Raw genomic sequence first — 11,646 nt, 5'->3', positions numbered from 1 at the left:
CCACTGACCTTGGTCTGCTAGGTCCCCATCTTCGGCGTACTCGTGACCCTCCCCGACATCCTCAAGATGTGCTGGTCCTCCGTCTTCCACGACTAAATGGGGGACCTGCGGGTTTGAATCCTCGACCGCCAAGTCCGGTTCTTCGTCCTCATTTTGCGTAGATGGAGTCTCAGGTATCGCAGAGTTCCTCCGTTCCAGGCGCGCAGCATCATCAAGAGCACTTCGAGTAGCAAAATTGGAATGAGAACGGTTTATCGCCTGTGGCCTGCGCCGTGCTTGCAGCCCAGATTGGCCCTCCGACATGGATGGCTAAGGGATGTGATCAGTGATGTAATGATGGCACGAAGACAAAACGGCGGGCTCCTCTTGCTGCATCACCCAGAGAGAGAGCACACGTCCTTGGCCGCAGGTTCACAGATGTTGCGATTCGATTCAAAGCATTTTTAATGTACGGAGCTGAGTTTCTCGAGAAATTGGACGTTGAGCGATTTTATCTGCGTGTAAATAGACGTGAGAGGGCGGGTGAGGCTTGAATGTACCTTAACAGTTGCAGGGTCCACGCATCTCGATATCTAATCCTTGATTCCGTGCCGTCTGACTGCATTGCACAACCAGCCACCAGGTGCCCAGGTCACAAGCTCCGAACAGCCACTCTTCCCCAGTGCTACCTTCTTTCTTCTACCATTTAAGACCTTGATATTCTCTTGGATTCCCTTTTTCAACATTTTCTTGCAGTATTTCAATCCTCAATAGACTCATAGAGTGATTCTTTGTATTATTGGAACTCCGGAGGACGAAGAATTGGCTGTACATTGGTCACCTCCATCTCCTCCTTCTAACCCGTCTCGAGCTCGGCTGGGCTGCAATTACCGGTAGTCATACAAATCCTACGCATCTCCCGTGCCAAACACCGTATTGGAACAGATTCCAAAGCCAGGGAGGATACATCGAACTATTCCAGTCGACTCGGTCCTCTACTTCTGCTCCTATATCCTGCTATACTCGACAACCGGTAGTCACCATCATGTTCTCGTCTCCGCATCGTGGGCGCTCTCCCGAACTACGGCCCCTTCCCGAATCTTCAAGTACTCCACATACCGGTAGCGTCCGAGCCGCATCGCCGCCGGAGAGCGCTCGCTCAGGCACTCCTCAGGTTGGCTCTCCTGCCCCCTACGCTCCCGGGAGCCCGTCAATACGACAGATTCCAGCTCTCACCCAATCCAACGCGGCCGAAAATTCACAGTCAAACATACCGCTCCCCGGCCTCGACAGTACGAAATCACCGCCTGGTAGTGTCCCCGGAGAGTCTGCCCTGGCAGCCGCGTTTAAATCTGCCTCGAAAGAAAGCCCTCCTCGATTCGGAACACCGCCGCCAATACGTGCTCTCTCACCTGTTCCCTTGAATGGGGACTCAAGAGTGCCTCGGAGCAATTATGGTTCCTTTGACGGCAGAAGCAGTCCAGCACCGTTTGAGGATCCGGAAGTTATTCGTCGACATCTTGTCACCGCTTCGGGACGAAATTCGGTTTCAAATTTCGCCACGAACTCTGCCGAAGGTTCTTCCTCGCACCGGGGACGAGAAGGCTCTGCGGACCTAGGCACGGATACCTCGACGGGCCCGGCTCTCGACCGAGACGAATTCTCCAGTTTACAGCTCCAGGGTGGAGATGTGACACGGCAGATTTACCGGTGGTCGGAGCAACAGGAACATCAAGGCTCAACGAAGAGGAGCAGAAGCTTCCATGAGCCGCGTCCAAGACCAGACGAACAGATATTGGATATCGGAACCATCAAACAGCCGGGAGGATTTCGTCGTAACCATCTCAGGCGGCAGGCTGTCTCCCCTTCACCGGAGCGGAGTATCATCGGGCCCGATGGAAGTGTCGTAACCGAGCAACGGAGACCCCGTCCGCAAGTTTTCACGGACAACTTCATCGAATTCCTGAGCCTCTACGGGCATTTTGCCGGAGAAGAACTCGAAGAAGAGGAGGACGAATCGGATGCGTACTTCACCAGCGAAACCTATGAGGACGAGTACGAAGAAGGCGAAGAAGAGCCACGCGAGTATGGGGAAGATAGCGCCTTGCTTACCCCCGGACGCCGGAAGAAACGAAAGGAGAAGCCCGAGCACGGAGGCTCGCCGTCGACAGCCGCGCTATTGCTTCTCAAGAGCTTCGTCGGTACCGGCGTCCTCTTCCTCCCTCGCGCGTTCCTAAACGGCGGGATGCTCTTCTCGAGCCTTGTGCTGCTCGTCGTCTCCGCGCTGAGCTATTACTGCTTCCTCCTGCTCGTCGGCACGCGTCTCGCCGTGCCGGCGAGTTACGGTGGCATGGGCGAAAAGCTATTCGGCAAGTGGATGAAAACGATAATAAATTTCTCGCTCATCATCAGCCAACTTGGATTTTCGTCCGCGTACATTGTCTTCACGAGCGAAAATCTCCAGGCATTCATCCTCGCAGTTTCGAAGTGCAAAACACGCATCGACATCAAATTCATGATCTTGATGCAGATGATCATTTTCCTCCCGCTGAGCCTATATCGGAACATCAACAATATTCAGAAGCTGGCGTTGGTAGCCGACCTCTTTATTATGCTTGGTTTGATCTACCTCTACTACTACGATGTTATAACCTTGGTCGGCCAAGGGGGCATATCGGATGTTAAGCTCCTCAATCCGCGAGATTGGACGTTGTTCATCGGGACAGCAATCTTCACCTTCGAGGGAATTGGACTCATTATCCCCATTCAAGAGAGCATGCGCCAGCCGAAGAAATTTCCACCGGTGTTGGGGGGCGTCATGGTCATCATCACCGTCATCTTCACCTCGATGGGTGCCCTGTCCTACGCCGCATACGGCAGCAAGACGCAGACCGTCGTCATCCTCAACCTGCCGCAGGATGATAAATTGGTCAACGGTGTCCAATTCATCTATTCCCTCGCCATCCTCCTGTCCACCCCCCTCCAATTCTTCCCGGCCATCGAGATCACCAGCAAATATATCTTCCCCAAAACGGCGAGGGGCAAATACAACCCGAGGATCAAGTGGAAGAAGAACGTGTTCCGCTTCTGCATGGTCGTCTTGTGTGCTATGATTGCTTGGGTTGGCGCGAACGATCTCGACAAGTTCGTGGCGCTCGTGGGAAGCTTTGCCTGTATTCCCCTTGTCTACATCTATCCGGTAAGTCCCCGTGTATCTTTCGACACCATCTCCGGTTCGCTGACCATTTTTTTCCGACAGCCGATGCTACACTACCGCGGCGTGGCAACTAAGACTTGGCAGCGCGGTATAGACATATTCCTGATCGTCTTTGGGGGAGCGGTTATGGTATACACGACGGTACTGACCGCGAAGAGTTGGGTAAGCGGCAATACGGAGAAGCAGCCGGGCTATTGTGATCAGCTCTGAGGAATTTTGGAGTCATATAGAGTAGATGAGCTGGTGACAGCAAGCATACTGTTTTGATACTTATTTACCCCCGTTTATGACCTTCGTAGTCGAGTGATAGCGTCTGGTGATAGCAGAGCTGCAAGTGTGCAGGGATTCCGATTCCGATTCATCTGATGATTCACGATTCTCCGCTGCAGGCATCAAGGCATCAATGAGTGTCTGCCTGACATCTTGAATCTGATATTCCACCGCTGAGCCATAATAATGTGAACGTTGTACCTGAGTTCTAGATCAGATTTGTCTGTCGCAATTCACGGTTAAACGCTCAACATTCGAAGTCTCTTCTCCTATTTCCTTTCTATCACCCTTGTCGCAGAAAAGACCCATCCAAAATGACATCCACGATCGGGATACCCATCAAACTACTAAACGAGGCGACGGTAGGCTGAATCCCTCCTAACGACCATACTTTGAATCTAACTCTATTCCAAGGGTCATGTTGTCACCCTCGAGCTCACCTCGGGGCAGGTGTATCGTGGGAAGCTCCTAGAAGGTACCGAATCCACAGCGACGAAGTACATCCAGCACTGACGTCCGTCCTAGTTGAGGATTCAATGAACGTCCAAATGAAGGATCTGGTCGTCACCAGTCGAGAGGTATGTGGCGTGTCGCATATTGAATACCGATCGAATACTGAGAACACAACAGGGCCGCGTTACCCACCTCGACCAAGTCTACATCCGCGGATCGCACGTCCGATATTTCATCGTCCCCGACATGTTGAGGTATGCACGGGAGGAGCGACAGACTGGTTCGGATGCGAAGATGGATGCTAACGCGGGTTCCAGGAATGCGCCGATGTTCCGACAGAAGGACAAGAAAGGACGAGGTGTCGGGCTGGCGAGAGGGCGGGCGACCGTCAGCAGAGCAAGGGGACAGCGCGGAACCGGAGGCGGAAGATGAGGAGGGAGATTGGCGTTTCTCATATCAGGTTATTGGGTATCCATATGGTGCTCCGCCCGTACACAGCCGCCGGAATAGAAGGGCTTGGACGATGATCAAGTGGCAGGACCCGGCGGGTTGAAAACGGGTGACTACTGGTGTTGACGGCGCAGGGCATGCGACTAAGTATTTGTGAGAAAATTCTGGATCAGGAAAATCCTGTTCATGATTCCTCGATTTGTATTTGGAATGGCAGCGAATTTATGGTGGTGCGCAAATGGAGCACCACCTGGAGCCCTGACAACAAATTTTATACATTCCAAACATGACCCATCGCACATAAACCACAATCTTGACGATAAACTATAACCGGCGCACCATGGAAGTTCCGAACCCAAATCGTATCCTCGTGCTTGGCTCTCCAGGTTGCGATGCTCTAAAACTCGTCCGAGACCTGACCGGGTCCGCGCCAACGCCAATCGACGAATCCATCGCCGGATTGATCCATACCTGGTCTCTTTCGACGAAGTACTACACGGCCGAGATCCCCCTCTGGATCGACCAAATCTCAGACCTGGACGCTTGGAAAGATGATTTCCTCAGCGCGGAAGCCCAGGAAGTGATCCAGGCCCTCGGCGGGTGGATATACTGCTTCGCCAAACCGGTCGACGACGGCGAGCTGGAGAAGATCAAAACCGCGCTCGGCGCCTTCTCGCAGGTGATTCGGAATGCTTCAGAGGGGACTCTGGAGATGGTTCAAGTCGCGGTCGCGATGCCACAGTCACACACACCGCAGCTGAACGTTGACGGGGACACGTGGGATGATATTTGCCAGGAGCATGGATTTGAATTTGTCGACGTGGAATCTACGGGGCGAAACCAGTATGGAGGTAGGTAAACATCTCATTGATGTATAATTCTGTAGCTGTCTAACAGCTTGTCAGAACTCACTGGCGTGCCTCGTTTGCGCGAGGCTCTGGAGGCAAATGACTGGGCTGGCGTAGATCCTGATGACGACCTCACACTCCAGGATGATGCGGATGAGGTCGAAGCGGATGACATGTCGCCATTCACTGGGCAAAGAAGCGAACTGATGGAAGCCTTGAGCTCTCTTCGCGGCGATGCTGACGAGGATAATGGCGGCACGGAGCAGGATCAGGTAGAGCAACTAGAGAAGATGATGCGGAAGATAACAGCGCTCCGAGGCAAGTAGATCCATTGCATACATATTATTCTCGATGCCATGCTAATTGCGATGTAGATACCCACGGAAGCATACCAGAGGCCCAGCGCAAAAAGCTAGCCGGAGATGTCGCCAACGACCTCTTCAAGTCACTCGACTAGCTCCAACAATTCATGAGACGGCGAGAGCCTGAATTCCATTCCCCATTCCTTCCATCAGTGCCTGCCCCTTCCTCATTCCCTTTAACGTTGCTGCTCATATTTCGCTCCCGGGGACCCTTTGATCTGCGGAACCGCCGGGCCAGTGTGCGGACGAACCCTCCTCTCTTTGACGATGATCACATCATTCGACGGGGAGCTTAATCTGCGCTTATGAATTCCCGCCGGACCGTGTGGCGGGTTGCCTTGAGCGCCCGCCGGGAGCGTTATTGGAGGTTGCGGCATTGCACCTACGTCCGCTTGTTTGTTCATGGCCGGTTCGGGGGGAAGCAGGCGTCGAAATCCGAAGGCGCCGGATGGGGAACATTGAAAGGTTCTCATCTCGAGTGGATTTGAATTCGTAGATGGCCCTTGCATCACTGGAGGTTGCGTGGCGATTGGAGTTGAGAATGGCGGCCATTGTCCAACTCGCTGTCCGCATGGGGGTGCAGGTTGGTAAGAGTTTCGCATATCTGAGGCGTCCCCCACACGCTGTCCGGAGCTTGGCGGTGGAGAAAGGAGCTGTTGCGTGCTGGCATCGCAGCGGAATGGTCGGGGTGGACTCGTCCTAGTCGGCTCGCGTTGAACTGGCTGGGGAGGGAACTCGGCGCCGGTAGCTGGTTCGTTTCGTTGCGGCCCTCCCAGGGCGGGTGACGAGACTTCGACTCTCGGATGAATCAGGATTTCGGCATCGGCGCTGGAGAACTTCTTGCATGCTTCCTTTTCGACTTCCTCCACCAGCCCTTTCAGTGCACGAACTCGGTTGTTGACGCCGCTGATCCAGGGGCCGTGGACAAGAGTCTCAAAATTGGTTCCTCCGGTTGTCTCATTCTGTTTATTTGCGGAACTCTTATCAGACGATCTATCTCTGACTGCTGTTTGGTCTAGCGCGGGTACGCCACGGACGAGGACCGCTTTCCTTCGGCCGGCGGGATCCTGAACGATGACGGTTCGTAAATCGCTCTCTTCCGTGTCGAATAGAGTAACTGTATTGGTGAAGAAACATTCCTCCTCGTCTCTGGACAGAATGGCATGGGGGAAGAGGTATCGCACTTTAGACGAAAACATCTGGGATGGCTGGTGGTTCATAAAAGTCATGAAGCCAGTGTGTGGGCAAAAAGGAAACTACTCTCCAGGTTGATATGTCTCGCACTTGTGTTTGTACATCACGGGATCATTCCATTGTTAGCTATAGATTCATCTAGACTATGCCACTAATATCAATGAAGGCCCGAAAATCAGAACGTCCCTGAACGATGAATTGTAAAGAAATGCACAATACAAAGACTTCAAGTTTGGCAAACGCGGCGGTCCGCAAACCTACTTTAGGACATGTCGCAATTACATTCCATTAAAGGGAAGAGTCATGGAAAGACTAAAGATTGGAGGAAACTGAAGTTGTGATGGGTGTATGGCGGCTTTGATTCGTGTCGTAGCACGCCTAGGTTGAAAATATAGCTCGCTGCTTCATGGTCTGCATAAAAACCTGGAGAGATAGTTTGGGCTCTGTTCGGATGTTAGCCTTGAATTTCTTCGGGGGGCACTTCTACTTACGTTCATACATGACCATTTGTCCGGCGTTATAGACCCTCAGAAAGGAGAGTTTACCCGCACTCTTGAAGGAGCCGAGCTCTACGCCATTGACGGTGTAGGGGACCAATTCTTTTGAATTGAACTCTTCTTGACCAGCATGTTTGAGAGTCTTTGCGACTTCGAGATTACCATACCAGTTGTGTTTCCAGTCCGCGTCGCCCGCCCAGATTAAAACCGTAACATTGGCTGCCGCCACAGCCTCAAGGACAGGGAGGAACGAGACAGCGTCTTCCTTCGTTAGAGCGGTTCCTCCGTATTTACTGCTAGACTGGATGACTTACGATCGCCCGCGTTGTTGAATGCTGAGTCCACATCCATCGTGCATTCAGAATACCGATATCTCGCACCAATTTGCCACTTGATGTCTCGCAGCTGCAGATAGTTGTCATAAGGTTGCGGTGCATTGTCGTTGGGCCGAGGCTTGCGAATATCGTACGTATTGAAGTCAGCCTTTTGACTCAGCGGGCCTTCGATAGCGCGGCTGCATGTTTCTATCGCGTTACGGCAAATATATTGATCGCCAGGTGCACACTCATCCAACTCTGGAACGCACTTCTGCCGGAAATCTTGGAGATACGTATCTAGTTCAGCAGCCGAAATGAGCTGACGATGAGAGTTGCTATAGGAGTAATGGATCTGCGACTCCCAGTTGATGTACGGGTCAAACCAGCCATTATTGACGCCAAGCGCAACTAGATTGATTCGTTGTCCTAACGTTTCTCCCTTCTCGATCCGGTTGTTCTGATCCAAGATGTGCTTCGAAAACGCGGGTCCATAGTGGCCTCCATAGCCTTCGGTGAAGATACCAAAGTCGCGGTTTTGGAATCTGGGAAAGGCTTCGTAGAACGCTTGGAGAGCACCCCAGATTACGGCAGCTGACTCGGCCGTATTAGTGTCCGTGATGTTGCCGTACGAGAAGCCAGTGTCGACCGGCTGGTCGATGTATAGCATGTTGGCATATTGGTTGAAACTGTACATATTCAAGGAGGGCTGATAGTTGTTTCCGTAGTAAAATTGACAAGGACCGTTTTCCCGGAATAGACCGATCATGCTTGAACAACCAGGATCCTGACCACCATTGAACCAAGCCGCAAGAGGCGCCGTCTGTGGAGCATTTCTACTTGCGAAGAACCAAAACCAGATGTTTTTTATTTGGTTGGGCGTCTCGAGTACGATATATCCGGAATACTGCGTAACGCCAAACATCATCTCGCAAACCCCGGAGTTCTCCACGTATTCAACCCGAGCCCCAGTAACTGTGGATTGAAAGACACGGTATTCTCTGCCATTCGTTTCGATAGTGCTCCCCTGATTCTGTTCGGTTTCAGGCGGAGCCGTTGAGACGAGGGAAACGAAAAGAAGAAAGGCTGGTAGAAGGAATGACGCCCACATGGTAATAGAGTGCTAACAATGAACGATGGAACATGCACAGGTTTACCAGTGCGCTACGACTCCGATACTCCGCTGTCTTATATACCGCAGGGGTTGATTAAATGAGAAAATGAACAATAGCAAGACTTGTATACACTGAGAGCACAAACAATGGCTAGCTAAACGTGACGGTTACCGCATGAGGGATATCTTGCTCAGAGTCGTGACGTTCTTCGGGACCAACAACTCCTATCACCGTGAACTAGGCATACTGGTAGGTATCCAAGTGGTAGTACTCACTGACATCTCTAATAGATGTGCTTTCTAGGGTTCGAAGATCGATGAATGTGGCCCTGACCTTTGCCTTTCCAGTTTCAACCCGATCTGGGTCTCATCGATCACATTGAATAATGGTAATTCCGATTTGACATAGACTGCGGCATTGACACCTCCGGCATATCGATTTTGAAGTCTTCGAGCAACAGTAAATTGGTCAAGGCATGACAATGTACTGTACCTGAGCACATGGGTCCTCAGTAGTGAGAAACAGGCAGCAAGCTTGGGGAATAGTGCCCAAGATAGGACAAGGCGGACAGTTTAAGGTTAGCGTGGATGTGATCTCCGCGAGCCTCATGCCAGACTAACAGGTTCTCAAACACAGGCATGTATAAGCAGCCGGTTGCAAGAGACCAGATCAACGAGGGTGTGATATATTGGTATGTACCGTGTACGAGGTGACGAAGAGTATTGAAACTTGAAAGTGTGATGTGAAAGTTGAAGCCTTTGATGGTCCATGATCAGGTGCCCACTCTGGGCTGCACGTGATGATAACTAATCTACCAAGCATGGATGGTGCCGCCAACCGAAGCCACTCCCGGGCACGTGCGCTCATGCATCTGATGTCCTCATCCTGGCAGGTGCGCTGGTTGCAGCCGCCGTGGGTGGTGCTCCAGTCCGCTCCGCAGCACAGCAACAACATCATCACCATCACCTCCGCTACCTTCCAAAGGCTCCAACTCTCCCTCATATCCCTCCTCTTGCGCTGAATTGAAACTTGTCACATTGACTCCTACTTGTCAAACTTATTCCAAATAGAGACTAAACAATATTGAGACCGAACATTGAGTTCCTTGAGACGTTCACCTATCGCGCCGTCCTGTATCACCCCGTGCAGGATCCCCGTTGCCGCCTCCAGTCCGCTACCTATTCCCCTCGATCCCGACATCCATGGTCCAACGAAAAGACATGGCTTCGCGGAAGAAAGTTCTCTTGAAGGTTCGTCACCCAACCGTCTGGAAGCGCCGCCCTAACCCCGAGACAGGTGATCATTCTCGGCGACAGCGGCGTCGGGAAGACCTCGTTGATGAACCAATACGTATGTCCCGTGCACCGCGATCCGACGATATGGCAATCCCGTCCCTGACACCGTGATGCGTGATCCAGGTCAACAAGAAGTTCAGCGCCAGCTACAAGGCCACGATCGGCGCCGATTTCCTGACGAAAGAGGTCCTGGTCGATGATCGGTTGGTGACTATGCAGGTTCGCGGCTTCGCACTCCCTTGTACTCCGTCACTCGCTCACGAATGCATAGATTTGGGATACGGCAGGCCAGGAACGCTTTCAGTCGCTTGGCGTAGCGTTCTATCGAGGGGCCGATTGCTGTGTGCTCGTGTACGATGTTAACAATTCGAAAAGTTTCGACACACTGGACAGCTGGAGGGACGAGTTCTTGATTCAGGCAAGCCCTATGGACCCTGAGAGTTTCCCATTTGTAAGACGCATCCTGCAGCTCCACGGTCAAAGTCCATAATTAATATGTTTTCAGGTTGTTCTGGGCAATAAGATCGACGTCGAGGAGAGCAAACGAACAGTGAGTGGACTTTATTTCTACTGAATACCGAAACGACCTGGCTAACTTGATTGTAGATATCATCCAAGCGAGCGATGGCATTCTGCCAGAGTAAAGGGGGGATCCCGTACTTCGAAACCAGCGCCAAAGAAGCCATCAATGTGGAGCAAGCCTTTGAAGGTATGACCGGTTGAATCGTTACACGTGTATGATACTAACTACCACAGTGATCGCCCGGCAAGCTCTCGCACAAGAGGAAGCGGGCGACTTCAACTCGGATTTCCCCGACACCGCCATTGCACTAAACCTGGAAAGCGAGCGTGACGGATGTAACTGTTGATGGAGGGTTCAGCCTAGAGGTACAGAGAGATGCGGGTGTTCTATTGACGGGCACCGTTCTTGCGGTACATGTGAATTGCGTTCCCTAAATCATTGCATTGGAGTTCTTTTGGGTTACTTTATACCAGGGATTTGGAATTATCGTCGTCTTTCCCTCCAGCGAGACCTCATGAGGTGGTTCAGGTTGTAAATAGTCCGGGCATAGCTCTAGTGGCTGAAGGGTCAACCGAGATGTAGGGGAAGGATACTCATAAGTGATAATAGTCTGAACTATGGTCCATCCTTTGATGATCTGGAGCCCGGCATCATTAATGTTGGGTGCACGAATGGTGATGGTAAAAGCCGCAGCTCTGATCCAAGATTCTGTTACTCTAAATAGATGCAGAACTAACATCATCCGTACACAATGCTACACGTATTCTACGCCTCTACCTCCCTGTGCTGGTCGTAAAATGCGAAATTGAGGGACACCGAGAGCGGATAGGTCGATAAGGAGACGGATGTTCATGTTTTGCCCCGGCTTGGCCCTACGACAGTACGACTAACTAGGTTAGATGCACGGTTGCAAAGCTCGCCCATCACTGGGAGTGACCCGGAGACCAGCAGACCAGCGTGACCAACGACCAAACATCCCACGACCGACAGTGACCTACCCATCGCTATCATTTCCGCGAGCGCCGTTTGGATCTCACTTCTCTGGCGGCTCACTGCATCATGGCAGAGCGTACCTACTCGGAGCGATGATGACATCCTCAGATTCCTTGCACGCTGAAGGGCCACAGCG

At 52.0% G+C, this 11,646-nt stretch overlaps 6 protein-coding genes across 6 annotated transcripts; 4 read left to right on the top strand and 2 right to left on the bottom strand.

The window, feature by feature from the left end:
• Positions 1 to 336: 336 nt before the first annotated feature.
• On the top strand, positions 337 to 3,406 carry P152DRAFT_470782 (uncharacterized protein; the record flags this gene model as incomplete). Its single annotated transcript, XM_033681006.1, has 3 exons — positions 337 to 409; positions 1,017 to 3,178; positions 3,239 to 3,406. 3 exons carry the CDS (start codon positions 337 to 339, stop codon positions 3,404 to 3,406), a joined length of 2,403 nt encoding a protein of 800 aa, XP_033536966.1.
• A 258-nt stretch (positions 3,407 to 3,664) lies between these two features.
• On the top strand, positions 3,665 to 4,530 carry P152DRAFT_182270 (Sm-like ribonucleo protein). The gene is made up of 5 exons (XM_033674173.1): positions 3,665 to 3,828; positions 3,881 to 3,941; positions 3,992 to 4,044; positions 4,097 to 4,173; positions 4,237 to 4,530. The coding sequence occupies exons 1-5, from the start codon at positions 3,781 to 3,783 to the stop codon at positions 4,349 to 4,351; spliced, it is 354 nt and encodes a 117-aa protein (XP_033536965.1). The 5' UTR covers positions 3,665 to 3,780; the 3' UTR covers positions 4,352 to 4,530.
• On the top strand, positions 4,468 to 5,715 carry P152DRAFT_182320 (uncharacterized protein). The gene is made up of 3 exons (XM_033674174.1): positions 4,468 to 5,220; positions 5,275 to 5,535; positions 5,592 to 5,715. Exons 1-3 carry the CDS (start codon positions 4,710 to 4,712, stop codon positions 5,672 to 5,674), a joined length of 855 nt encoding a protein of 284 aa, XP_033536964.1. The 5' UTR covers positions 4,468 to 4,709; the 3' UTR covers positions 5,675 to 5,715.
• A 40-nt stretch (positions 5,716 to 5,755) lies between these two features.
• On the bottom strand, positions 5,756 to 6,778 carry P152DRAFT_470779 (uncharacterized protein; the record flags this gene model as incomplete). The annotated part of the gene is made up of 1 exon (XM_033681005.1): positions 5,756 to 6,778. One exon carries the CDS (start codon positions 6,776 to 6,778, stop codon positions 5,756 to 5,758), a length of 1,023 nt encoding a protein of 340 aa, XP_033536963.1.
• A 201-nt stretch (positions 6,779 to 6,979) lies between these two features.
• Positions 6,980 to 8,951, bottom strand: P152DRAFT_182344 (putative carboxypeptidase S1). Its single transcript, XM_033674175.1, has 3 exons — positions 7,585 to 8,951; positions 7,265 to 7,531; positions 6,980 to 7,216 (listed from the first exon to the last, which is right to left on the bottom strand). The coding sequence occupies exons 1-3, from the start codon at positions 8,693 to 8,695 to the stop codon at positions 7,152 to 7,154; spliced, it is 1,443 nt and encodes a 480-aa protein (XP_033536962.1). The 5' UTR covers positions 8,696 to 8,951; the 3' UTR covers positions 6,980 to 7,151.
• Positions 8,952 to 9,746: 795 nt separating this feature from the next.
• P152DRAFT_455047 (putative rab small monomeric GTPase Rab7) lies at positions 9,747 to 11,222 on the top strand. Its single transcript, XM_033678711.1, has 7 exons — positions 9,747 to 9,949; positions 9,996 to 10,049; positions 10,118 to 10,213; positions 10,266 to 10,445; positions 10,500 to 10,544; positions 10,601 to 10,703; positions 10,751 to 11,222. Exons 1-7 carry the CDS (start codon positions 9,920 to 9,922, stop codon positions 10,861 to 10,863), a joined length of 621 nt encoding a protein of 206 aa, XP_033536961.1. The 5' UTR covers positions 9,747 to 9,919; the 3' UTR covers positions 10,864 to 11,222.
• Positions 11,223 to 11,646: the final 424 nt, after the last annotated feature.

This window comes from Eremomyces bilateralis, assembly GCF_010015585.1.
Source record: "Eremomyces bilateralis CBS 781.70 unplaced genomic scaffold P152scaffold_3, whole genome shotgun sequence".
In the NCBI taxonomy this organism is placed as follows: domain Eukaryota; kingdom Fungi; phylum Ascomycota; class Dothideomycetes; order Eremomycetales; family Eremomycetaceae; genus Eremomyces; species Eremomyces bilateralis.
Note: the sequence above shows the minus strand (reverse complement) of the source record. Positions and strands in the feature narration are given on the sequence as shown.